Source organism: Typopeltis vanoorti, chromosome 12 (genome assembly GCF_054136105.1).
Source record: "Typopeltis vanoorti isolate ZY-2024b chromosome 12, IOZ_Tvanoo_1.0, whole genome shotgun sequence".
Classification (NCBI taxonomy): Eukaryota; Metazoa; Arthropoda; class Arachnida; order Uropygi; family Thelyphonidae; genus Typopeltis; species Typopeltis vanoorti.
The window spans coordinates 107,194,919-107,222,667 of record NC_143560.1 but is presented as its reverse complement, the minus strand read 5'-3'; the positions used below and the strand labels follow the sequence as shown (position 1 = coordinate 107,222,667).

The following is a 27,749-nucleotide window of genomic DNA, read 5'->3' as shown; positions in this document are numbered from 1 at the left end:
TATTCGAACTAAGAATATTGGGAAAAAATGCTGAATTAGAAAATACAGTATTCTGTCAAACTGATTCAGGGATTAACTAGATATGAAATAATCATTTGGTGAAAAAAACTTTCAAATGCACACCACGTTGAGTTGGCTGCAGATAGTTCAAAATGCTTGGAGCAGAGTTTTAGCAGCTGGTCTTTCCCCATTACCCAAATTTACCGAGACCTTTTTAAATGAATGGATTCCAAGTTTTAAGGCGTGTGTTTGTGTGTGTTCTCATGGCAGGCGAGTGTCTAAAGAAATACAAAACAAGACAATTAAAACTAAATTTTTTAAATACAATATAAAAAATTTCCTTCACACACTGTTGCTCTCTCACACACATCATTCTCCTGAAAAGTACAAAAAATTACAAAAATATCACTATACAGTCTATGTATATATCACAATGGGCTGATTCAATTAATCAGATCGGGCAAGTTAACTTTGCAGTGTCACTGGCATGGATTTAAACAGTTCGTCAATAATATGTTCATCAGCTAAAGTGCTTAAGTCACCGAGGTCTCGATCATTCACGGCAATCTTTCTCAGGATTCGTCGCATTATTTTTCCTGATCTTGTTTTCGGTAAGCCAGGGGCATGGTGGATGTACTCTGGAGAGGCAAATGCACCTATCTTGGAACGCACTGGTGAAGAGAATACAAAATAGCCATTAACTAATAATACATTCAGTTACATGTTAAGTATGCAGAAGAAATACTGTAAATAATATTTTTTTCATAAGAGGATAACACGTTACTTCATATATCTGAGTAACCCAAGTTCGACTCTCTCCTTCGAACAAATATTAAAACAAAATAAAAAAGTAGCAGGCCTTCAAATTAAACTCTTCTTCTGCGTCCTACCACCCCACTATAAAGGGTTTTTTTTTTTAAACACGAAATCGATTCTGAAAAATTCTTGGGTAGCTCACGAAGAAAGATCTAATGCAGCCACATTTTAGTTTATTAGAAACACTAATACTATACATGTTTATTAGAAGGGGGTATATGCATTGCATAAGTTTTCTAAATAAAAAAAAAAAAGAATATTATTCGAATATCCATTTATTCATGACTTTCTCCACTTTTCAAGCACATACCAACACTTCATGGTATTATATTATTTTACCATTGAAATAGCTAAAAAAAAAGCAATTTTTCATTTTGGATGAACTTTGCTCCTGAGAAACTGCATCACAGGAAGATCATCTGAATCAACGCACGTTAATGCTCACTGCTAGATGAAAATAAGAACTATTTCTGTACATTTACCTCATGGTTGCCACCATCCATCCAACAATTCTAACTAAATAGAAAACTTCGCTTTTAGCGAACATAATTTCATCCCATTAGCCTTTGTCATCTAGATCAGTGGTTCCCAACCTTTTTCCACTTTTGTACCCCTTTTAAATCCATTTCTATACATCGTACGCCTTGTTTTTTAATTTTTAAAAATATTTAATGTTTATTTAATTTATTAAAAATGTATTTAATGTGTAACGCAGTTAAACATTAAATAAAAAACTACTTCAAAAGAATCACAATTAAAGACAACACACTCAGTCAATAACCGAACTGATCAAACAGTCTGGCTACGGATGTATTTATATTTTTGGAGAAGTTCTAGAAACGTCGCAAATGGAAGCCAGTGGAAGGTTTGTTATCGCAAAGGTCATTTCTTAGTAACAATTTCTTAAAATTGTTCTGGAAAGGAAGATGGGTGACAAAAGTGATGCATGAACTGTGCATAATGATTGGTAGAAGAGTGGTTTGGGGGAGGGGTTCATAGCCACGTCCTCACAATCATCATCATTCGCTAATATGAATTAGTTTTGAAGTGTCTCCATTAGCGGCGATTCAAATTTAACATTTATTGTTCCATAACAAACGTTTTGCATTGTTTACTTTGCTTGTTTTTCCACCATTACTGATTATTTTTCGTGTATCCCTGAACGGCCTAACACGTACCCCCCAGTTGGGAACCAATGATCTAGATCAGGGCTGTCCAACCTCAGGTAATCCGAGGGCCGTATTATAATGCGTATCTAGTAATTTGGTGAGCAGCAGAGACAACCTCGATAGCTGAACAAAGGAACAACACTAATTGCGCGTTCACGTTCCCCGTGAGAGCCTGGAGCATGCGCATTAGAACAAAACAGTGTAAGAACGCTTCTTTGACACGTCTAATATTTGAAAAACACATGGGTATATAGTGATGCAAAAAACACTAAATAAAATTTCCAACAATGAGATTATCGATTAGTGATAGAATTAAAATATATAATATGCATTCGATTCAAGTTATTTCATTTTTTCGCTCGTGAAAATCAAAACTAACAGGCGGGCCGCATGCGTCCCGCGGGCAGTTTGGACGTCCCTGATCTAGATCATGACATAGTACGTTTGACATACAAGTCAATACTATTCAGTATTGACTTGTATGTCAAACGTACTTGTATGTCAAACGTCTTGAAAGAGCATTTTATTATGTTATATTACATACTGTTGTGGGAAAAAAAAAATAAAAACAATGCAATTTATATTTCTTCGCTTGCTTTATGAAAGACTGTTTTAACTTTTATGTGTGCTGCATTGCCGCCTTGGAATTTATCACCGTAAGCAAACAATTGCTTATGGTGATAAATCTGTTGTCTTAAATATTGTGTGCTAAATTATTTTAAATTAATTTCATAAATTTAATTAACTATTTATAATAAATAATTATTAATACCCACTAGCTTAATTAATGATTTCCCTTTTGGTTGGGAAAAAAGTAGGAATCCCATATGAACAGAGTTCTGACTTGCTGAGAAGGCAATTTATACGAGTTTTCAACTGAAGGAGGAATTTTTCCATACGGAGACGGTAAGGCGCCGAATTACGGATATATAAGAAGGGTTAACTGCTGTCAGCATTGAGTTTCGAAAAGGAAACTTTTCACTTAAACCTGACACAGGGCATTGAACGTATACATTAAGGGAAAGATAAAATTAATATCTATAATTATAGTGAGAAAAGGGCAAAGTAAACAGCGCTTATGATAGCCAGAATATTAAATTCGCCATCGACTTGCACAGATTTGAAATATTTGGCAATTCAAGTTGAGTATTTTTTTTATTTTTTATTTTTTTTTTTTTATTTCCTTGTGTATACGTGTAGTCTTAATAAGTATAGTACAACCAAAAGTTATTTTCACCGTATTGGGTGCAACATTTATGGTAATTTTTAACTTGCAATTCATATAAATAACGAAATAATCACTAAAACACTGTAAGCTGGTTCTTACCTTTTTGTTTGAGATCTGCTTCTAACTCTTTATTGTAAGGGATTCCCTGTGAAACAAGCAAACACATTTAACATTGGTGAAGAATTATCTACATGATTAAACTGCATATTATTTAATGACAAAATACAGCGACGTATACAATATTTCAAGAGTGAATCACTATAATAAACTACTAAGGTCACATGATTGTGTACACAGATCTTAATATTGCTATATTTGAACCTGGAAATACTTATTCAATACAATTGACTCTCGTTCGAACAGTTCCAGTGTGGAATGAGTGGATCCTTTTCATATAACGCAATTTTATACATTTTGATTTTAGATCGGAATGGAAATCGCAAGAGTATGTAAGATTGCAAAACGCCATTTCGAAAGAAATGTCATCCTGTTTAGAAGCAATGCAGGCTCCTACACAGCCCTTTCAAATAAAGGGTAAAGAACCTTTTTAAAGAAAAGTTTAAATACAAAAGTGTCCACTGAGTTCATTGTTAAATGAGTTCCGTTTATTACCATTGTTATCTTGGGCCTTGAATGGAATGGAAGTTGAATAAATTGATAACCCCTACTTTAATATGACGTCGTTCTATGAGGAAGCTGCTTTTATGAAGACCTCTTGTCTTATAAACTTTATGCTTAATGTTGATAGCATGCTCCGCAAATCCAGACTATTCAGGCTCATGGCATTTAATATGACTTGAGTTCTTCTAGTTCAGGGGTGGGAAAACTGCAGCTCCCAAAGCTACTCTGTGCGGTTCCAGAGACAATATTGGTTTTCATTGCCGTTTTTTCTAAACTTTTAGATTAATAATCTATAGTAGTATAGTATGTACCAATATTAGAATACTTTATTTCGTAAATACTTTAAAGATAATTAAAAAAAAACATATTTTGAAACTTTAGATTTTAGCTTTTAAATGGTACCGGCCAAAAGGGTTGTCAACGTAGATTTTATTACCGCATTTGGTTGGTGAAACGTCTTTCGACATTTTATGGCCTGTGTCGCTCCCGCGCCAAAATTAGTTCCAAAAGTGACTACTATGATCGCTGCATTACCCACCGCCTCTGGTGCCTGGACTTTGCATCACTCTTCATGCAGCACACACAAGTTACGCGCTTGTGGTGGTAACGGAACATAACTAGTGAATTTTAGTGTAGATGAGTACTTTTCTGATTAATAAATAATTAAGATTGATTTTAGTCAAAATTATAAAACCCTTGTTTAAAATGACTGAGCAACAGAAGAGTATAAATCGGAAACACGAACAACTGAAACAATACAAAGGATCGTCTTGGTAAACTTAGAAACACTATAACGATTTTGAGAAACTAAAAAAGTTAAAAGCCATGTTTTGAATTTCTTGTGAATTCTTTTGTGATTGATGTCATCAACGATGAATGTCCTGTTATTGCACCTTTTACCGCAGATGTTGCTTCAATAGAGATAGAGCTTATTGAGCTGCAGGAAGATGTGGTTTGCATAAAAGTACATAAAAGCTCATCTGTAACTGACTTTTCGAAACAAATCCCAATCTTCAAAAGAATGGCTTCCGAGTACTCTGTTTTTGGGACAACTTACTGCTGTGAATCTCTTCACTGTAATGAAATTTGTTAAGTCAAAACATCGTGCTATCCTCACTAACAACCACCTCACCGAGCTCCTTAGAACAGCTTTGACATCCTACTAGCCATATTTTAAATATTAATGCACAAATGAAGAATCAAAGCCTTCAACGAGTACAGATTAAATATATTCTTCTTTGGTGAGTAGGACTACTATAGAGTTTTATTATTTATAAATACAATTTTAAAATAATATTTTCTGCTGCTCTTGAACATTCAGAAATGTATTATATACGGCTCTTTATTCTAGCTGAATAAAATATCTTCCCGTTTGTCCGAAATTTGTTGGTTTTGTCCCATCAGAAAAATCTCCAGCTTTCTCGCAAGGAAAAGTTTCATCCTCTCAATTAACCAGGTGTCTACCAGATTACTTGCTCTTGTGTGTTATCTTATTTCGGACAAACGGGAAAATTTGTTTTTCTAGCCGAATAAAAGCAGATCGTATATTAAATACCATGAGCGTGAACAGTCTGGACTTGCGTAGCATGCTATCAATACGGAGCATAAAGTTCATTTGTTGTTCATCAGAAGCTCTGCAATTCATTGGAACAAGACAAGATTTCAGTAAAGTTTCCTCGTAGAACGACTTTATAAAGAAAGGTGTGAAACTTTACTTCACTGTCTTAACTTAAAGAGATCTGATGATTTACGTTTATCCCCTTTGTGGGAGATAGAAAAGATTAGCTGAATTAAAAAGATGTCCATTTAGCAATAAAATCGCAAGCGCAATATTGCGGGAGCTTGGCGGTTCGGTAGTATTGAAGCGGGAGTTAGGCCACAAGGCCAAGCTGCCTGTCTTCAATACAGTCTATGTCCCCATCCTCACCTATGGGCATGATAGAGTTGGGTAATGACCGAAAGAATGCGGACACGAATCCAAGCAGCTGAAATGAGGTTCCTTCGAGGGGTTACAGGGGCTGACAATACTCGACAGTCAGAAGCTCTGCAATTCGGGGAACCCTCAATACTCAACCATTGCTTCTCCGTGTTGAGAGATCACAGTTACGTTGGCACGGGTATCTGATCAGAATGCCACAAGAGAGGCTCCCCCAGCAGGCCCGCTTTGCAAAACCAGAGGGTGGGAGGCCAAAGACTCGCTGGATAGATCAGATTCAAAACCTTGGGTGGATATAATCTTCAATACGTTTGGGAGTCCCACCAGAAAACCTGAGCTTGGTGGCGGAGGATCGTGACCATTGGAAGTTCCTCTTGCAGCTGCTGCCCCAACAACCCAGTTAGGAAAGGTGGCCTTGAAGATGAATGATCATCTTCCATTAGCTACTCAGGTGGCGCTTTTTTAGAATTGTCCGTTAATGCTTAATTGCCATTCTCTGATCTTGTACTAATGATACATATGATACTTAAAATTCTATGCTAATGTTAATAGTTTTCACGCGAGTTTCCCCCCGGTTTTATAATTCTTTTCAATATTCCAGCTCACGGTATTTCATTATTAAGTTGACAATCCTGAATTGATGAAACAAATACAATTTGGAATTTGTCATGTATGATCACATAACTTTAGTAGTAATCTCGGATCAAAAGAATCACGACCAAAGGGTTGGCGATGGAACTATTTGCTGTTCCAAAATGAAAAATATTTTAGAACAACAAACATTTCGAATTTTTTTTCTGTCACGATTCCTTTAAGGCAATATATAATCGTTATTAATGCAAGTCCAGATAGTACCGAATTATCCCAACTGATACAGATAACAGAAAATATTTGGCTCATTTTTCCAGGAAATTTCATACCAAATTTCACATTTAGTATTTACATACATACGACAGACTCTTTCCATAATTGAATATGAATGCAATTAAACTTTCAATAATTTTACCACAATAAGTGATGTGTATCCTGCAAGAAAATGTTTGTAACCACCTCGGGTCGTACATGTAGATAATGCTTTGGACACATTTGACTTGCAGAAGAGCCGTAGTGATTTTTCGCACTCTGTAGTGAAAGTTATCTACTACCTGTAATTGCTATGTTGGCATTATATTTCTAAGTAAATATATATCGGAAATAATGCCCATCGCATCAAAATCTTCAATTCGGTACTTTAGTATTAACCGCAAGATTTCCAATTAGGACTTTTTTTTTTTTCAGAGGTGGTTTTCCGCTCATATATTGCAATAATTTTAAAAACTAGGCTCAAGGCATGTCACGCAATTAAGTGAATATTGCCCAAGTTCCTAATTTTTTTTTTAATTTTCGTATGGATGATATACATCGCCGCAATGATCATATTCGAAAGTTACTTTCTAGCCGTCATTGTTTTTGAAACGTCAGTTTATCGTTTTGCTTGCTCATTTGGGTTTTAAAAACAAATTATCGTTAACAAATTATTGGGGGGGTCTGTAAATAGCGTATACTTTTAAAGAAAAAGATTTCAAAATCATGCTGCAATATATGTAAAGACAAAATACATGACATTTTAAAAATATACATAAATACTTAACATTATTTTACTGGAAAGTGTTGCTGGTAGTTAACGCAGAACTAAGTTGAAATCAGAATTTGAGAATAAATACCAAACAAGACAAATTCCAGTAATAAAAGCAATGATTACTCAATCGACATTTCGTTTGGAAAGGTATCAAAAGATAACATTTTTCAATTTTGAAGCATGATTTTTTTTTTTTTTTGAAAACCGAACGATCTACGTTCAAATCGAAGAGCGAATATCAAAATTTGTACATCTTGTAGAATATTAGATGATTCTATGTGCAACCAATATAAATGCATGCTGAATGCAAGATCACTAGGATCATTTGACCCTCATTTAAAGAAAGTGCGCTATGCGTGCACTTATTTTAAGTTGTTAAGTTCTTTGCATTCTTAACTTAATGCTCAGAAGATAGTTGTACGGGTTTAATTTTACTCCTGGAAAATTAAATTTTCTGGTTTACAAAACAGAAACCTGCTAGAACAAACACGTAATTAACAGACAAAAATTTGACCTCAGTTGCTCACGCCGTAATCCAAAATAACATTCCAATAATTAAAAAAATAAAAAATAAAAAATTTAAAAAAAAATTTAAAAAAAACGGAACTGTCAGGTTGTTAAGTGATATTTTTGATAAATATTCAAATAAATTAAATGCAAGCCACAGTAACATATGTTGAAAGTATTGTTAATAATAGCTTACAGCGGTGAACGAACGCAGGAATTTGATTTACTTATTTCCAAAAATGTAAACTAGAAGGAAAAAAATTATATGAAAGAAATTGACCAAAATGACCAAGATATTGGACCCATTTCAGCAAATGATGTGGTAGATATTGTCCCATATGCAGCAGCTTTTGGTTACTTCACGACCAGGAATGTTTTGCGGGTGTTTTAACACACCTCTTGGTGACTTTCGATACGATGGAAACTGGGCTAAAATACCTCGAAGTTCAATAATTAGTTCAGAGAGAGATTATCGCTTATCGGATCACGTGGACTGATGTTTAGCTGTGAATGGCTCAGTCCACCATATTTGAATAAGCACGAATTTTAGTGCTATCGTACATCCTGGATCTTCATCTCCTGTTTAAACACTTACATAAAGTTTCTACAAATATACACTGCGTGGGGAATTTATTATTAGGTACACTTAAATTTTGCACGGAATCCGCTGATTTCATAGAGGCAGAAGGCAGATATAGCCTGTATTCCATGTCTATCATGTGCCAATCAGCGCAAATGAAATAACAGAGATGTGATCGATGCTAGACGTATTTCATTAGCAACAGGAAACTCCTTTTTTGGGGAATCCACGTTCATTGGTGTCCAGGGTGTGTCAAAATGGTCCAACAATCAGAAAAAACTCGAGCTAACCACTTGGGAGGCATTGGCTTGGTGTTCATTAATCGATCTGATGAGGAGACAATCGGTCACAAAAGCGTATCCTGAGGCACAATGGACCTGACTGATGGATGGAACAGCACGCGCGACACATTGAGTGGAAAGTGCTACCGAGCTCTAAGAATAATGGCTCTATGCCAATGGCATAACGAAAGTATTGGTTATAGTATTAATTAACGTACGTATCATGCCGGATTCCTGAATCATCAGAATTGGAATTCAGATATGAATGACGCACACCTTTCTTGACATTGCAGACCAGGTGCATCCGAAGAGGCTCATCTGTACTCACAAATGCTGTATTTATATTGGTTAATAAAAGAAATTAAAACTTCAATAATCGACAGAACTTTTGAGAGTATTCTCAGAGCTAAAACAAAATCAAAATCTTAATGCTAAAATTTAAGACCAAGCATTATGATCGGCTGATCAAATATTTAACATGAAAATACTTTGTAGAAAGAAAAGTTTACCTCTTTGAGAACTATATAGCAGTAAAGACATTCTCCTTTCAGCGGGTGTGGACGAGCAACAGCGGCCGACTCGGCAACTGCCTTATGTTCTATTAACGCTGATTCAACTTCTGCGGTCGATAGTAAGTGACCCGAAACATTAAGCATATCATCCATACGACCAGTCACCCAGTAGTATCCATCGGAATCTCGCTTGGCTCCTGAAATGAAAGTTGAAACTTCTGTTATAACTTAATTGCACTTGTAGTTGGGTGGGGGGATATATTAAGTACAAGTCACAATTCAGAAAAAAATCAGACGTTCAGACTGAATTCTTTGCGATGAACATTTAGCCGACAGCACCGTCCGCTTCATCTCAAAACTATCCCATCACTAGAATGACAAAAACCTGCATGGTCATAACCGTAAATACAACAGAGGCCATGAATTCGCCGTTCAATCTTTGATTGCTTATCTTATTTTATGATGATTCCACACATAAAAGGTCACGTGACCTTTAACACTACAGTGGGTAAGTGATTAAGGATATAGGGTAGCCTATTCTTATGTTTCTTAAAGAATTGAATGCACTCTGTGAGAAACTATGGGGAGGGAATAGAATAGATAGAAGGTAGATGAGATGTTTGCTCAGTATGCTTGGAGTCGGACAGTGTATGACTGCTGGCCAGTAGCTTTAGTTCGTACATAGTTAGAAGAAAGTAGAGGAATGGCTACTACCATTCCTCTACTTTCTTGTAGAGGAATGGCTACTTTCTCGTAGAGGAAAGTGACTGAAGGGAGCCTATTAGGGAAGAGTCACCTATTAAAAGAATTTATCTTCTGAATATCACGAATTTTTAGGGAGGTCTTGGATGGAGCACTAGAAATGTGAGAACAATATTCTCATGTTGGTCGGCTCTGAGAATAAATATCAGGAGTTGAGAAAGTAGTGATGTTCTGACCGGCGAAGAACGCCTAGCATTTTAGAGGCCGAGCAAGTTATGTATATGTTTATGCCAGGATAAACTGGATGTGACAATCAACCCAAGAAGAGACAGACGATCTTGAAAAAGAAATAGGAACATTATCAGAAGTTAAGAGGGAGTGAGGTAGGATCTTTCTTACAGGTCTAAGGAGGGTTTGAGTTTCTCAAACCTTCCTTATACCTGTAGTGGTTCTCAGCAAGATCTGAGAAATACCCCCTGTACAGCTGCAATCACCTCTTGATTCGAAGAAAAACGCTGACCAGAGAGGAAGAGTTTTAGTTTTGGGAAGAGATGCAAGTTAGGAGGGAGCCAAATCTGGGGAATAGGGTGAATGTTCCAACAATTCATAGTTGGGATCCCTTAATTTTCCCACTGCCAAAACACCTTTGTGGGCAGGTGCACTGTCCTGATGAAAGATGATTTTTTTCTTCTGCAAACCGGGTCTTTTCTCACGAATTTTTTCGTCTAGTCTGGTTAAAAGATCAGAATAATATTCCCCTGTTATTGTTTTACTTTTTTCAATATAATTAATAAACAAAATGCCTTTAGCATCCCAAAACACCTATGCCATGACCTTTCCTGCTGATGGAAAGGTCATGGCATAGGTGAACAACCGGCTTCTGTCCACTGTTTTCACTGCTGTTTGGATTCTCATCCATAGTAATAAATCGTCGCACAAAATCAGTTTTATTCTTGTTAAAACGCTCCAAGAACTGTTCAGAGATTTTCATGCGGTGCGTTTTTGATCTTGTGCAGAGCTTTTTCATTTGCAATTCTTAATGCAAAATATATCCTACACGTTATTTTCCACGCACTTTGACTCGCCGGTCATCCAATACCATATTGTGCACTTGATCAATGATTTCTGGTGTTGTTACACTTTTTGGACATCCTTCACGTGGATCATCTTCAAGGCTGGTACGGCCAGGTTTAAACTCGGCAGCCCATTTCTTAATTGTCGAAAACTAAGGAGAAGAGTGCCCATAAACTTTTATGAACTTCGAATGAATTTCTTTTGGCGTTAAATCTTCTTTTACAAAAGAATTTTATAACCGCACGATACTGAATTTTATCCATTTCAAGGGATAAAGACAACACTTTTGCTTCAGACAGCTGTATAAAACAAACTACTTGATGGAATGCCTTGCAATTTCACATGGATGCTTATGACATACGAACACAGAAAAACAAAAATCGTGCCAATAGTGTTGCCATCTATGATCGAGGCTGATAACTTTTCAGACCAGCCTCGTACTTCGTGAATTTTTCTTCTTTATATTTCTACAGGAAGAAAAATAAAACTCGCGAGATAGTGTGGTACCTACACTGTCTCGTCTGAATTGATCGGAGATTTCTGAAAATGAGCACAGAATAATAAATTACGTCACTTCAAACGTAGATAGTGTAATAAACTACATCATTTCGATTGCATGAGTAGCTGTGTAGAATGCAATTCACCCCACCCCATGTACTATGTGGCATTCTCTATTCCTCTTTGGATCAGCTTTTCTCATCTGATGTAGCTTTGCCTACATGTTTCAAGAAGCAAAACCTCTCCAACGTGGGGATTAAGCATTATTCCAAACTATTAATATAAATAATTTCTTTATTGTTAAAAATAATCGAATTCATTCATTTTTAGAGGTTTCCAGCCAGCTTTAGTTTTCTGAATGGAGACCTGGAATAAAGAAATGCACTTGTTTTCAAACTCAATCTAAAATTTACGAGAGACGAATGACTGTTGGATGATTGCGGTTACATTAGGCCTAAGAAAATAAACTTTATAAGGACCATTAGAATGCTGTAAAAATAGTTACGTAAACAACTAATCTGTAGGGCGAATAAAGTGTTACTACATCTACTGCAGACAAGAGGAATATCTCACCATCTCCCGTGCAGTAATATCCAGGGAATTTTTTGAAATAAGTGGTCTCAAAGCGCTCATGGTTTCCGTATAAAGTCCTCATCATGCCTGGCCAGGGCTGCTTGAACACCTAAATGAAAAAGAATTTATAGGTTTGATTATCTTTAAAAGGAAAACGATTAAACATTAAAAATAATGTCTTGCCAATTAGTTCAAGTGGCGAAGGAAAAAAAAAACTTCTCTGCTGTATAAACACTGCGACCGCTGGAATAGTGGATCCGAATTTTTTTTTTTGGGGGGGGGGATATATTAAGTATCCACGAGGATACATATATGAGCAGGAAATGATTTAAGAAGCTTGTTTCTAGATTAAAAATACTGCATGTGTTAAGACGTGAATTTTAGATTTTCGATTACAATTGAAATTATTTACGAATACTAATTACCGATCGTTTAAAACGAAAAATTGCACTTTTCTATAATTTGCCATTCGTTGCCAAGAGCGCATATCGCTTTTGTTTCTCTCTTCAAATTAACGAAACCACGCTTCCGTATTTTTGTTCGTTAATGCAAACTGATGCAATGTGAAGAATAAATTATGAAAGAACACTTTCTAGATGTCTAATTGTAATTAGCAGGAATTGCATATTTCTAGGAAATAGGCCATTTGACACTTCATTCGGAAGCTTTATCGGGGCAATTCATGTATTTCACTAGTACTTTACGCAAGAACTGAATTATAAAAATAATTAATCAAGTATTTTCCGATAAATTAAAACAAAAACTTATTTAAAGTTAAAACAGCAATTCAAATATTACTGTGCTCATGCGTGTCACATGAGTTACGTTAAAAATAACTTCCGGTTTTTTCTATATCACCGTACCTTCGATATAACTGCTTTATATGGCAGATTTTTGCTAGCTATATTCAATATCGAGGGTGTGGGAGAATTATGAGGTTGACTAGCTGGTTTGAATTTTCTGCTAACGTACTTTTTCATCAGGTATATCAGCGATTAGCATGTTATAGTGCGAAGGATTCTTATACCCCAGCATAAACGTAAAAAAAAATAAAAAATGTTCTATTTATTATTCGGATTGCAAATCCGAGCCTAGAACGATAGTACAGCTACACACACCCAAAAAATAAATTAGCTTTGCTAATTTCTATGAAAAGCCAATCAGCATCTTACCTAAAATTGTCCTCAATATTTCTTGGTAATTGTAGTGTTTTTTCGGATCATTAATTAATTCATTCAGAGAATACATTTCCCCAGGATATTGAATTCGTGTCCTAATATTTAATGCAATAAAGTTTGTCCGTGTAATTTTTTTTTTTTTTTTTTTTTAAAAGGAAATTTACCTCGTAAAGTAAACAAGTTGCTATCATCTTATTCAGCGTTGTTCTTTACAGACAACGGGTTACAATGGGGGAAAAAATTAATTTCATTAATCAGGTACGCGAATCATTTATAGTAAATAATTTTTGTACTTCGAGTAGTACCACTTATTTCAAGACTTATTTTATTATTATTGCATTCATGCATAACCCACTCAAATAATTTGACTGGGATACATACCAAATAGCCTTCTCCCTCTCCTTTAATCTCCTTTCCATTTTCGTCTAGCAGTGAAGGAACCACTCCAAAAAATGGCAATGTCTGCAAGAAAGAATTCTTTCTCATTATTTGCAATAAGATTAAGAACCACAGCAATTTTATTTGCTACTATTCATAATACAATAGCAAATAAAATTTGTACAATTAAGTACTTGGGCAAGCTAATACTTTATTAAGTATTAAATTTAATACACAGCGTTTAATATATTCATGAACAAGTGTTTAGTTTCCGCAAGTTTTATAATACCTGGAAGTAAATGAACCGAAATTATGACCAATCATTTTTAGGGAATCTGGAACATAACAAATTCAATAGATTTAAAAATGAAAACAAACAAAAGGGCTGAAAGACTTGAAAAGTCAAACAGTAAGATGAATATGGCATATTAGCATCACTCATGAGAAGGCCACTGAGAGAAATCGAGTTATGCCTTAGTTTGCTTTCAATACACTGTAAATATCAGCGAAGATAAACGATCGAGAGTTACTTGATACTGTAAGTAATCTTAGATTAGTATCATCAGTAACGCTGAGCACCACTATAGATTAATTTAGGTTTAAGGCATTTTGAAATTGTTTAAGGAACAATTTTTTTTTTATCGCAGAAAGAAAAACTGTGCCAGCTTCAGAGAGCAAGTGAATGCAAGTAAAGAGAATGGATTATGGAAGGTCAAGACGCAGATAATTTTAGTAAAAAAAAAATAAGGAAATCCAAATCAGACAAGATGCACAAGGTCTTTAACATGAAAGGGGAAGTGGACAAGACGCGTTAAGGCAACTAAATTAGGATTTCACGTAGAGTGAAAAATTTTCAAACAAATTCGACAGTTAGGGTTAATGATTGAGGTTTTTGGTTCTCAGTATAAGCTTGTTCTGTTTACTCGGGGTTTTTGGCTCTGCTTTATTAGTAATAGTCCAAAAGACTAGTAACAGCAGAAGTGCGATTAGCTACCCGACCATGGAATTCAGCTCAAGTACTCGAAATAGATTCGATCTAATTTTGACCTTTTTTTAAAAAAAAAAACAACTTGTGAACAGATATTTGTGTACCTTGTGTCCGCGCGGTTAACCTAGTGGGCTTTGCGCTTCGCAACCGTATGCCTGGGAAAAGAGTGTCCTAGGTTCGATTCCCGTCGATGATGTGAACAGCTAAGGATCTTCCTCAGCCATAGCCAAGTTAGCCGGTCTTGGGCGTGAATAGCAGGGTTTTTCCTGTAGTTTATCTGGGGTTTTTCATCCCGCAAGCAGCAAACCGGCCCCGTGAACACAGGCTACAGTCACAGGATGGATTACTGTCGTTTACAAACTTAGGGAAATTTTATGGGCATCCAATAATCAGATGAGTATGTCTGTAAGGAATACTTTCCCTTGATGACTATCATTAAGTTTCGACAAGATGCACTAGTAATATTTTTTGTTATCACTTTAGAAATAATTTGTTGCATGGGATGAATTTGTGCACTTTTGCAGTATACTTTTCATATCCTTTCCAATATGGCTAGGGGATTGGCTAGAAATGCACCAGGCAACCTACATGCGATTCATTTTAATATTTCAGTAACTTTCGATAAAATTTGTGGTATGGACTTTACAGTTAATTAAATATGGCATTTACTACATGAAACGTAGACTTTTTCAAATGAACTTACGGCAGATCCGGGTTTCATCGGTGTGCATCCTGGAAGGGGCGTGAGGACGTGACCACCCTAAAAATAAATTAATTGAAGTGATCAGACTTCTATTTAATAGCAAAGTAAATAATCAAAGAGATAGAAATGTAAAAACAAATGTAATCCAAGTCATAAATAATTTTATGACTTGGATTACATTCCACTGCAGAGTGGAAATCTTATTGAAAACTAATGCCTTCTCAGAATGTAGAGAATTTACTACGAGAGAACTATTTTTAATCATTCTTCTGTGAATATCACAAAGTTTCGATGCAAATATTGCTATTGGTTTTCGCATGCATGGAGAATACGTATCAGCCAGGAGGATTACGTGGTTTCTTATATCAATGTTAAAGAAATGATAGTTCTGTCATTGACTGCGTCCATAATCGAATATCATTCCGACTATACTCCAGTGATTGATGAAGTTCTGGAGAATTCAGAGAATTGCATTTTGTCCTTAAAGCTGTGATAGTAGCTGCTAATATGGCAAGTCCCAGACCTTTGTGTAAAATTTAAAGTTATTGGGACAAGATAAGAGTTGTCAAATTTTCTTTTCATTCTATTTATATTACTTTTCCAAGATTCCAAAATTATAATTTTCATTAAGAAAGTTTATCACGAACAGGTCGACGAAGATAATTTACACCATGACATGGGAATCACTGCACTCTTGTACTATATAATAATACGTTCAAATCATACGTTAAGGGAGAGAGGAAAACCTCTTTTTGTGCTGTGAAAGAATTTTGAATTTTTTTTTAAATGGCTGTTTTTAAGCATGGTTTCCAGGATCAGGTAAGAATTTGAGCTCTAAAATGCTTTTTCCGAGTTGAATTTTATGAATGGCGCGTAACTGTCTGCTTATCCAACTGAATAACGATACGACTACATATTCTTAACTACTTACATGAAATCACTTTCTGCACGACTCCATAAAACGAACTGTCTGCAGCGTAAAACTCAGGAAATGAATGCATAGACAAGTATGGTTTCATTCTGAGATGGCACTAACGAGAAACAGAAATAAATAGTAAGCAATGAACAAATTGTTTACCGTTTCAGACTGCCAGAATGTGTCTACTATTGAACATTTTCCCTTTCCTACCACCCTGTAGTACCAGTGCCAAGCTTCTGGGTTGATAGGTTCACCAACACTTCCCAGTACTCGAAGAGTGTCGACATTGTAGCTAGTTAAGTATAAAAAAAGCAGATATTAATAAAAATCACACCGATATATCTAAATATGGAATGAACATGAAGTCATACAATACAAATTTTATTTCAGAGGTTCAGTAGCGAGAGGTAAAGCAGTACCCTAAGGGTATGCTTGATCGAATACAATTTCTGTCCTAAATGAACAGTATAATGCATCCTTGTACTAGTTTCCATACATTATAAAAAAATTTTCATATAGTGCTTTATTTTGAAGGAATATGCAAAAAAGCAAAACTAGTATGATTCCACTATAATGGAGTTTTCACGAGTTATTTAGGTAAAAGTTGGTTGGATATATTTTTCAGCTTGAGTAGTTATCTTCAACTACTATGAGTGGATGCGATTTACTTGCGAGATTAATTAATACCTTGCTTATTAATCAATTTAAATTTGGCGACATTGTCAAAAGAACTAATCCAACCTGAATACAGCGCACAGCTTTGTTTCCGTTTATGAAAGGCACTTCTGTCCTCTCCGTTTCAACAGGAGATCCAATTGTGCGAGTATTATGCGTCAATTTTTAGGCAAAAAATGTAACCACTTATTTTCAAAACACGAATGAAACTTGAGATTTGGAAAAAAGATAGTTTTGAACTATGCAAAAACACGTGTAGTTTCTTGTAGTATGAATGAATAATTAATTTACACACGTCACGACGGGGTTTAAACATTTAATAACTAATTTTTATTTATTTTTTTGTTATAATGAAATAAAAAAAAATCTCCAGGTTTTGTATTAGTAATGAAAAAAACCACATCACGTAAATGCAAGCTTCACGGAATTCTTTTAGTTCGCGAAGTTCATACTGCACTAGACCGATTTTCCGAGTGACTTGGATATATACACACGTGAGGATGCATGCTTCTATTTTTCTTATCTTACCGTATAGAAAATATTGCTTGTATGAAATTTTAGTAATTGCAAGATGAGAAACGAAAGGAGCTATAAAATTAGTGCATTTACCACAAGATATGCAATGAACTTTTGCTTCACTGATAAAATATTTCAAAGATCAACAAAATATATTAAAAATCAGTATTTAAGAATAAGATTTAGAAGAAGAAAGCTTCAGCACAAATAACAGAAGCGATAATATTCAAATCTTAATGAATGGGCTCCAAGTATCAAACAACAGAAGTTAAGAAAAATACTAACAACACAACAGTATTTCGTATTTCTATGGATAATACGAACCTCCCCCCCCCCCCCCCGCCACACACACACACACGAAGTAGTACGAATATCGGAATCAATACAAAAAAAGCATTCGATACTTTAATATTCAGACATTCATATGCAAACATCTGTCGTAGTGGGATTACAATCCATAGTCTGTTGGGAGATGCTTATCTTAGTCAACCAGGTTCAAATCCTGCTACGGCATGGAAGTTAGTTAAATGTTACTGACGACTCACTGCATGCCTGGAATGATTTTAGGGAAAACTTGGTCTCGAAGAAAAATTTCCTAATTATCAAACCCGTTAATATGCTCAAACACTAGGTGCGATTGACACTTAAAGAAATGCAATAGTGAGTAATGAAAGCGTAAAAATGAGATACTTAGGAATTCATAGTCCCAAAACACGAAACACATGGAAATCGGAATAAAGGCTAGTTGAAATATTTGCGATTATGGACTTGATAATTATATCCCTCAAAACGAATAATTAACTAAAAGGTTGCTATTATCTAAAAGCGGGTTAAAACTACAATACAAATACTTGGGGGAAGCCTGTACTTACTTGTTAACGTAAGCCTCTCCATATTTCATCATAGCTCTGATTGCGGTCGGAGCTGTGTAGAATTTGGACACAGCATACTTTTCTACAATGGCCCAGTATCGGCCCGGATCCGGATGAGTGGGGACGCCTTCAAACTACGGAATAAGAATTATCCTAATTACTATTACGAAAACCAATTTGTTAATGCAATATTGATTTTTTTTAAACCTGTAGCTGTATTTTAACGGTCAGTCATCAATTAATCGTATACAGATTTTCGCATTTGAGAAAGATTAGATGATACCCATTTCATCTGCTCAAAAAGGCTTCAAGTAACTGATTCACGATTAAAATTTGGAACATTTATCTGTAGATTACGAAATTTTATTACCATTTCACATGAGAATGTGATACTGCTTAAAATTAAATATGAAATCTTTGGAGAAATGAAACAGCAAATGATTGTTATAAATATTTAACGGACTACTTTTAGTCAAGGACATCGTTCATGTTTGTAGATGTCACATTAAAAATGACCAAGTTACAGCATCAGTTAATGCATTGTGGATTCTTAATGGCGTTATGGTTTGGGAATCTTTTTTTTTTCAAGTTGCATGAGCAACTTGAGATAAGTTATCAAACTGAGCTACTTTCCCCGCTTTCACCACACGCTTATGCATCAAATGTTAACTTCGTAGCGAATGAAGAGATTTGAGTACACTAGATAACTGTTGAAGGCACGTGAAGAGTAATTTTATTATTTTAAACATTATGATTGAAGGGAAGGTACGTGCGTTTTCTTTGTGAAAAATTGAATTATTAATTTGTTGGAATTTGAATGAGCAAACATGACAACGCAATCATACTGATAGGTGTTCCTTGTGGCATGTCGTCCTGTAACCTTAAAAGTGAAAGGAAAATGCAATCCCGGCGTGAGTTATCTGTAAAGTAATGCAATAACCAGGCAACCTGGTGCAAATAACGGCAATCCGGATGCTATCAGCAGGGTTATTCCTCAAGAACATGAATGAGTTCTGTTATGATTAACTTCCGTTTATTACAGCAAACAAGAATATACTCTTCACGTATTAAGATTTTAATGTTTAAAACCACTCGCCTTTTCTAAAAAAAGGCAATATTGTTTTTAAAATAATTTCTGTTGCACCTGTATTCCAGTAAAGAGTGGCTAAGCGCGCACACATACACAACGAAAACATTTCAGTCGTGTCTTATCGCTGCAATACAACGTTTTGCAAAATTGTTTCAATATTGTTAACTTAAACAGTAGGTTTTGATTTGAAAACCAACAGGTTGTACTTTCGGATCCCATTATAGCTTCGACGTCTGAATCTTCAGGTTATTAACTGGTAAACATTACTGTTTTATGGGCGAAAACGTGCTTAAAAAAATTAATAAAAATAAAAAAAGGAGAAAATAAAATCCTATGTAAAACAAAGTTCGTTCAGTAATAGTCTTAAGTTTCCGATATATCCATGACTGGGAATGCTAAAATCTGAGCTACTGAAAATGTTACATCCTTACATAGTTTATAATATTTAGAACAGACTAATTTGGACTAACATAGGATAGCAAGAAAATGGGTTTTATTTCTTAAAACAAATGACAAATACTAACCAAGATATTGGATGCTCCGTTGAGTAAGGGTCCATATACCACATAACTGTGTCCAGTGATCCATCCAATATCGGCTGTACAAAAATATACATCATTGGGATGATAGTCGAACACATACTTGAATGTCATGGCCGTATATAGGAGGTAGCCGCCAGTGGTATGAACAACACCTTTGGGTTTTCCCGTTGAGCCGCTGCAAAAATTAAAAAATAACATTGATTTCCTGGTGTGTAATCAAAACATAACATGCCACGCATAAGCATCAGAAAATAATTGAATAATACTTCGTTACTGATACTCCTGACCAAGCGAGGGAAATAATACTAAAAATAAACTGGAGAAATTTGCGAATAACGGAAAATGTAAAAATATACAAGTAAATAAGAATCATTTTTATAATAGTTTTCAACTACTTAATGATTTGTCAGACATCGTGCACTTCCTTATTAATTTTGTGTTGTATGCCAACCAAAAGGTGCAGGAAAGTTAAAAATATTCCTTCAAAAGCGCAAATTTTAGTTTTTCTTTACGATCAAGTTGTGTAGCATCAACTCCATTCCAAGTAAAGACGTCTTAGTACGAATGTCAGCGTTTCCAGCAGAGGGAAAAAAAAATGTCTCGAGGATTGTTAACTCAATCGGTTATAAACTACGATACCTTTTCGTTGAGAAAAAGTGGGATGAAATCCGGTCTAGGATGCTAAGAACTTAAGAGCAATTCAACTTAAGGCGAGTTAACCGGTCTTACATGCAAGTGGAAAAGGTTTCCTCTGCTGGAAACTGGTTTTTCATCGGCAAACATGCAAGCCCGCAGCCGAAGGGATTAAAAGTGAGATTCAAGTTTTGATATACTGTTTTGTTCTTTTAGGTTAAGCTCGAAGCTTTGAGTACATTTGTGACCGTGTCATAAGGATTAAAGATAGAATTTTATAGTGAAAGAAAGTGGATATGAAAATCAGGCATAAGTTATACTTGGGAGTGCCAGCGATCCCAGCTGAATTTCATTTCAAGCAAAATGCATTTAATACAAAGAAAAGTAATAATACGTGGCATTTACGGTGTTCAGTCATCTTGGTATTTAACTACGTAAAAATATGCAATTTCTAAGGAGTCCTCTAACTTTTTTTTTGTTTTTTTATCTGTGCTTTTAAGTTCAAATACTAAAAAACAGATGCTTTATTTCTGAACAAGGGACATGTTGCCATACTTTTTGGTAGGTACGTTCACAATGCAATTTAGGCCGCAATGTCCATATTATTCTATTTTTGTTGTGTCCATATTTACGAGTCACTAAACATAAACACAGGGATAAGGTGAAAGCAAGGGGGGGAATACTTCAAGAAAAGCTTTTTTATTAATTAGCACAAAGAAAATTATGATGTGCGCCATAACGAGTGATTATCGCTGAGGTAAGGCAAGCTGTGATAATTTCCTGTTTCGCAGCGAGCCACTGAGATGATCAGTGTAGAGGAGTGATGAGAACTCTTCCGTGTTAAAAGCTTCTCTAATATGAAAAAGCATCGAAATAAAAGTGAGCTTTTTACAATATTTTCTTAATGTTGCAGTGACATCTCTACAAACTGAACCTAGTTATTTAGGTGGTGCACTGTAGACACTACTCGCTGATGAATACAAAATACGTACAAGCCATTTTGTATTAAGTAACAAGTGTAAATTATTGCAAGGAACTTAATTTTGTAACAATAATTTATTTTAGCTGAGTTAAGCAAAAATGTCTAAGCATTCATTCTACTCAATCTGATATCTAATTCAATAATATTTTCGTTTTGGTCGCATGCATTTTAACGCAATGGAATATAGGGTCTTCGTAAAAATAGTCCCTGAATTTGACACTTTTATTGAAAATGATTTCTAAGCCCTAAAATTCTTTCCTATAAACTACGAGATCCACATTGAAAGGTTGAGAAATCTATAGTACCTCAGTGCTGTGATAGACAACGTGTGCGAGTAGATGAAAGTTGAAGTCTTCGGGGATAATGTGAAGGGGGGGGGGGGCACGAAACGAAAGAAGAAAAATTGGTTCAGTAAGTTTAAACGGACAATGACTCTGTTTACCGTATCCGGAGAGTTCATCGAAAAGGCAATTCATCGAACGACAATTCGTCGCAAATGCAGTTCATCGAAAAAACAGTTCGCCGAAAATTTTAAATTTTCGAAAATGTTATGAGAAAATTGATCCATTTAGAACAAAACCTGAACCATGAATAAGGAGATTACAATGCTACTTTCATAGGAAAAAATTATAGAACAATATGGTTCTTATAGTCTTTCTTGTTCGATAACTGTTTCATGTCTGTTCATGGGACTGATTTGCCTGTTTCCGGAAGAAAAGCCCAGCCGTATCTATATTACGCCTGCTACCTTACCTTTAGCAAAACAGGACTGATAAAAAGTATGAGTAAATGGGATCCAACTACCCAGGTCTTTCTAACTAAACGGCTTCGTTTTTACCGATTGAGCTATGCGGGCTTCATTATTATTACTGTTGCTAATAGTAATATGCGACTTCAATACAGCAATTATTATGGGATGAATTTTACTCAGATTCGCTATTTGAAACTTTTACAAGAAAATGTCGAACCGTTCCAGTTTTCAGTTCAGCTATATTCGGGGAGACAAAGAAATAATGTGTCCAAATTATGTACTTTATTACAAAAACTCTGACTTAAATGACTTAGAAGTTGTTGGTACAAGAAGCTGTCTGCATGGTTCAGTTTTTGTTCTAAATGGATTACTTTTACCATAACATTATCCAAAATTTAAAATTTTCGGTGAATTGCATTTTCGATGAATTGTTCATTCGATGAACTCGCTTTTCGATGAATTTTCCTGTAACCGTGTTTACCAGCAAAGGCGTAAGAACGCTTTGACATTGAAACAGTTGCCAAAGGAGCCAGTAGCAGGTTAATTCAACAATTATTGAAGTTGTCATACTATAAATAGGCACTTGCCCAAGAATTTGCCAAAAGCCTAGTTACGCCGATGAGAACAAAATAGAAAGAATGATGGCCGCCAGTTCAGAATTGTCCATGAAAATGTGAACGAAAAAGGAATTATATAATGTTTGTATAGAAAGAACGTCTGAGATAAGTCATTGCAGTGAATTTCAAAAAGGAGTGTCAATCCGATATTAGGTGCACTACCCCGGTATTCCAAGACTGGGCAGATTTGAAATTTTATAGATCGATATAGGCGAGAGAAAATGCTCTCAACTGAAAAACTTTTTCAAGGCTGAGATGCGTTTGTATCAGGAGAAAATAGAGGTAAGTCAAAAGATGATCCCTTTTGAGGTGAGTAATAAGAGTAAAGGGAAAGTGAACTTGGAGAAAGAAAATTGGACTGTTTTAGTAGCATTATCACAAGGCTATTCTTGCCCTACTCGAGGAGATCTAAAAGTTTTAAGTTATTGGATTTGGAACATCTGGCAGCTTCTAGTTGTATGCTAGTGAAGACAAAACAATGTACTGGCATCAGACTAGCTGTTAAGAGGTCAGTGAGAAGGCCGATATACAGGAGAGTGCAAGTATAAAGCCCTGGTGTATTCCAATAACGGTGAAGAAATCTGAAGAGAAGCCATCAACCACGATATGTAATGAATGACTAGAAAAGAAAGGCTGGCGACACAATAAGAGAGAGAAGGGAAACAATTAGGTGATAGTTCTCAAAAGCAATTTATGACAGACCCTATCGAATGTCTTAGAAATAGTAATTGAAACCTTTCCATAGCTTGTGTTCTAGTTTAGGAGATCGGCTGAGGATCGAGAGAGAGCAAAATATTTCTGGTCACCGATTAGCTGTGTACTGCCAATTCTGTTGATTACTTTTGACAGAACTGATGTAAGGGCAATTGTGCGTTAGGTTTTGTTCGCCGAGGTCACTTTTGGAATGGGTTGAATCTAGGCTAGCTTCATTGATGGAAGATAGATTACAATCTACCCTATTTTCAGCTATTCTTTCCTATTGATAGACGTCGACTAAGGAAGAAAATATAAGATAAGTGTTAATTCTGAAGCACAAAGTTTCAGCGCAATATGGGGAATACCATCGGGACTAAGCAATTCCCTAGTTTTTCGTCATAAAAATCCCATAGATATGCATTAAGTAGGTCTTGGTAAAGTGTGAATGTTTTTTTGTCATGGAGTGAGAAATTTTAGATGAATGATGCCAGTAGGCAAGTCTTGCATTTGGGTGGTTATATTAATAACATCTGGATGCGAAGGATCATTTGTAGAGGTTTGTCCTTTGGTAAAAGACAAATTGCCAATTTAGTTGGAGAGTTTTCCCTCATAATTTTGGCACATGTCCAGAAACACCCTTAATGTAATGTACTTTGTTACAAAGCTCTCAACTGAATATTCCTCTTACAGCTATTCGCTGTAAGAGGAATATTTTGTGAAAGCTCTTCAGGAGTATAATTTTCCATGCTTCAGCGATTTCGGCACGCGATGCTATTCGTTATTGGGAAGACAATTACATTTTTTATAATGTATTAAAAACTGTTTTATGGTGGCAAACTCTGGCCATTAGAAATAGGAAACTGAACAGTTACAGAAACTAAATGCTCGTAATGCTCCTAAAATAGTCTTAAATTAAAATGAATGTGGCCTTCAGATTCTTTTTAATGAAAAAAAAAAAAAAAATGGTATTTAGCGTGCCATTAGTTTCATGGTACTGAATGCATTACAGATTCGCTTATCTGTTTTCTAAGACTGATGTTAAAATGTTCATTAACAGCACTGAAACTTTTGTTGCTGTTGTTCAGCATTAAAGGCTAGTCATGATATTTCACGAAGATAAAATGAATAAGGGCTCGTGTGATTCGTGTTTATCTCAAAATCTGTCTCCTGGCAAACTTCACCATGCAGAAGAGATGGAATAGAATTAAAGAATAAGCCGACAATTTTCTACTTGTCTGGATAGCTTCTTCACCTCGCATACAGCACCCGTTTAAGAGAGGGGGGGGGGGGGGTCAATCACTTTTTGTTCCGTAATCGACTGTGGTACATATCGGCGGTTGCATTTCTCACAGAATTTTAAGAAACTATCTTCATTGTTCATACTGCAACGTGGGCATTATTGCCCAAAGTCAACACAATATTCCTATAATGTTGCATAACCAAGTAGGCTACGAGGGTTGTGTCTGAACAGTTCTCAGCCTCGACCATAGATGGCGACACTATCGGCACAATTTTTTTTTCAAAGTTAGTACATCCTCTGTCATAAGCATCCATGTGAAATTGCAAGTCATTCTATTAAGTAGTTTGTCTATATAGACAACAAGGGATATAGACAACACTTTGTCTGAAGCCAAAGTGTTGTCTATATCCCTTGAAATGGATAAAATTGAGTATCGTGCGGTCATAAAAAATTCTTTGTAAAAGAAGGTTTAAGCCAAAAAGAAATTCATTCGAAGTTTATAATCACTCCTTCTCCTTCGTTTTCGACAATTAAGAAATGGACTAGCGTAAACTCGGTAGCCCATTTCATAATTGTCTAAAACGAAGGAGAAGAGCGCCTATAAACTTTTATGTACTTCGAATGAAACGTGGCTGTACCAGCCTTGAAGATGATCCACGTGAAGGACGTTCAAACCAGAAATCATTGATCAAGTGCACGGTATGGTATTGGATGACCGGCGAGTCCAAGTGCGTGAAATTGCTGAGACTATAGTTATTTCAAAAGAACGTGTAGGATATATTTTGCATGAAGAATTGCAAATGAAAAAGCTTTGCACAAGATGGGTGCCGCGATTGCTTACAGCAGATCAAAAACGCACTCGCATGAAAATCTCTGAACAGTGTTTGGAGCATTTTAACAAGAATAAAACTGATTTTGTGCATCAATTTATTACTATGGATGAGACTTGGCTTCACCATTACACACCAGAATCCAAACCGTGGACAGAAGCCGGTTGTTTAGCGCCAAAGAAGACAATGTCGGTTCCATCAGCAGGAAAAGGTCATGGCATCGGTGTTTGGTGATACTAAAGGCATTTTGTTTATTAATTATTTTGAAAAGGGTAAAACAATGATCGGGGAATATTATTCCGATCTTTTAACCAGACTAGACGAAAACATTCGTGAGAAAAGACCCGGTTTGCAGAAGAAAAAAATCATCTTTCACCAGGACAATACACCTGCCCACGAAGGTGTTTTGGCAATGGGAAAATTAAGGGATCCCAACTATGAATTGTTGGAACATCAATCCTATTCCCCAGGTTTGGGTTCTGAGTTCTTTCCTCGCTGGTCAGTGTTTTTCTTCGAATCAAGAGGTGATTGAAGCTGTAGAGGGGGTATTTTGCAGATCTTACTGAGAACCACTACAGGAATGGGATAATGGCGCTGCAGCATCGCTGGAATAAATGTATTAGTCTTAAGGGAGATTATGTTGAAAAAGAAAAATAATTTTGAAATTATAAATGCGTTTTTTCGTTATTAAGCCGAGAACGTTTCAAAACTACCCTCGTATTTCATTACTCTACGAAACCAAAAACAGTTACTTTTGTAATTGGGTAGTATTTCATTTTCTTTCACATAGCATACGGGTTTCTTTTCGCTATTGAGAACCTAACACTTGGTAAAATTCGTTAGCGTAGCTATTTTAATCAAATTCATAAAACCCATTCTATAAATCTTCTGAAGAATTATCGAATTAGATCAAGGAAAAATTGCTTATTGCACGGGAAAAAATGTCCACTGCTGTATTCCGTTTTTTTTTTTTTTTTGTTTCAATCTATACTTCACTTTAGAATAATGAAAGGCGCCAGGTTGTAGATTGTTTCGAGAACCATCTTAATCTGTTTCTTTAAGTTCGTGTCAAATATTAAGGATTTAATTTTATTACCTAACATAATTTCAATAAAAGTCAATACAAGAATCGGTCGGAAGTTGTATCTGAAATTCCCTAAGTCCAAAGCGTATTAAGTACGGTGTATTTAGAAACGTGGGCATACTTAGGCGATACAAACATGAGGATTTTTAGAAACCAGTGAAGTGTAACTGAAAGAGCAAAATGTTTTACGAAGAAAGCCAATCAATTTTATATGAAACTTGTGACTGAATTAATCAACCAACAGTCCACAGATTCAGCAACATTATTTTAGAATGCAGTCGCAAAACTTAACCGGGTTTCAATTTTGTGATCAAATCCTTCGTATAAAGAAGGATGGCATTAAATGGTGCAATATCAGTGACTTCGATATCCTTCCCATTCAACTCCTAACATCCTCCTTAATCCAGAACAACCAAAGTCATATGAAAACAAGCAAAAATATATGGGCAAAGACTGGGGAAAAACTCAAATGCGTTTTTATTCGAAAAATAAAAATAAAATATAAGTAACTGATTTGTACACTCCGAAGCAGCTTTGAGTGCTTCATTACCAGCCTAACCCTCCAATTTCCACATTGTGGCATTGGAGTAAAGACATGCATTTCGAAAGTTTAATTTAAGTAACTTGCCTGGTAAACAGTATGAAGAGAGGATCTTCTGCATTTAGCCATTCAGGTTCACAGATATCGTCTGCTTCTTTTATCTCTTCATGCCACCAGACGTCGCAACTGTTATTCCAAGATATCTGCAAATCAGTGTGTTACATTTAATAAAATTAAATTCAGAAAAAATGAATATAATACACTGCGAAAAACCAAAAACTCATAGCATGTTCTTCGCTTGTCAAAAGAAGGCAAATATTTTCAAGCCAAATTATATTTAGATGTGGCGATAGTGGTGCTTGTCAAGTTAACATATCGTGCAAAATTAACACAAGTTGC

At 35.6% G+C, this 27,749-nt stretch overlaps 1 protein-coding gene across 1 annotated transcript in view; it reads right to left on the bottom strand.

Moving 5' to 3' along the window:
- Positions 1 to 302: 302 nt before the first annotated feature.
- Positions 303 to 27,749, bottom strand: part of LOC150101116 (acetyl-coenzyme A synthetase, cytoplasmic-like) — a 45,559-nt gene continuing 18,112 nt past the window's right edge. The window contains exons 7-16 of the mRNA XM_090402084.1: positions 27,438 to 27,553; positions 19,959 to 20,151; positions 18,345 to 18,478; positions 16,441 to 16,573; positions 15,363 to 15,419; positions 13,675 to 13,755; positions 12,116 to 12,224; positions 9,266 to 9,465; positions 3,313 to 3,358; positions 303 to 671 (exon numbers count right to left, since the gene is read on the bottom strand). Coding sequence (XP_090258210.1) covers positions 466 to 671; positions 3,313 to 3,358; positions 9,266 to 9,465; positions 12,116 to 12,224; positions 13,675 to 13,755; positions 15,363 to 15,419; positions 16,441 to 16,573; positions 18,345 to 18,478; positions 19,959 to 20,151; positions 27,438 to 27,553 — 1,275 coding nt within the window. The 3' untranslated portion in view covers positions 303 to 465. The remainder of the gene's footprint in view (positions 672 to 3,312; positions 3,359 to 9,265; positions 9,466 to 12,115; positions 12,225 to 13,674; positions 13,756 to 15,362; positions 15,420 to 16,440; positions 16,574 to 18,344; positions 18,479 to 19,958; positions 20,152 to 27,437; positions 27,554 to 27,749) is intronic.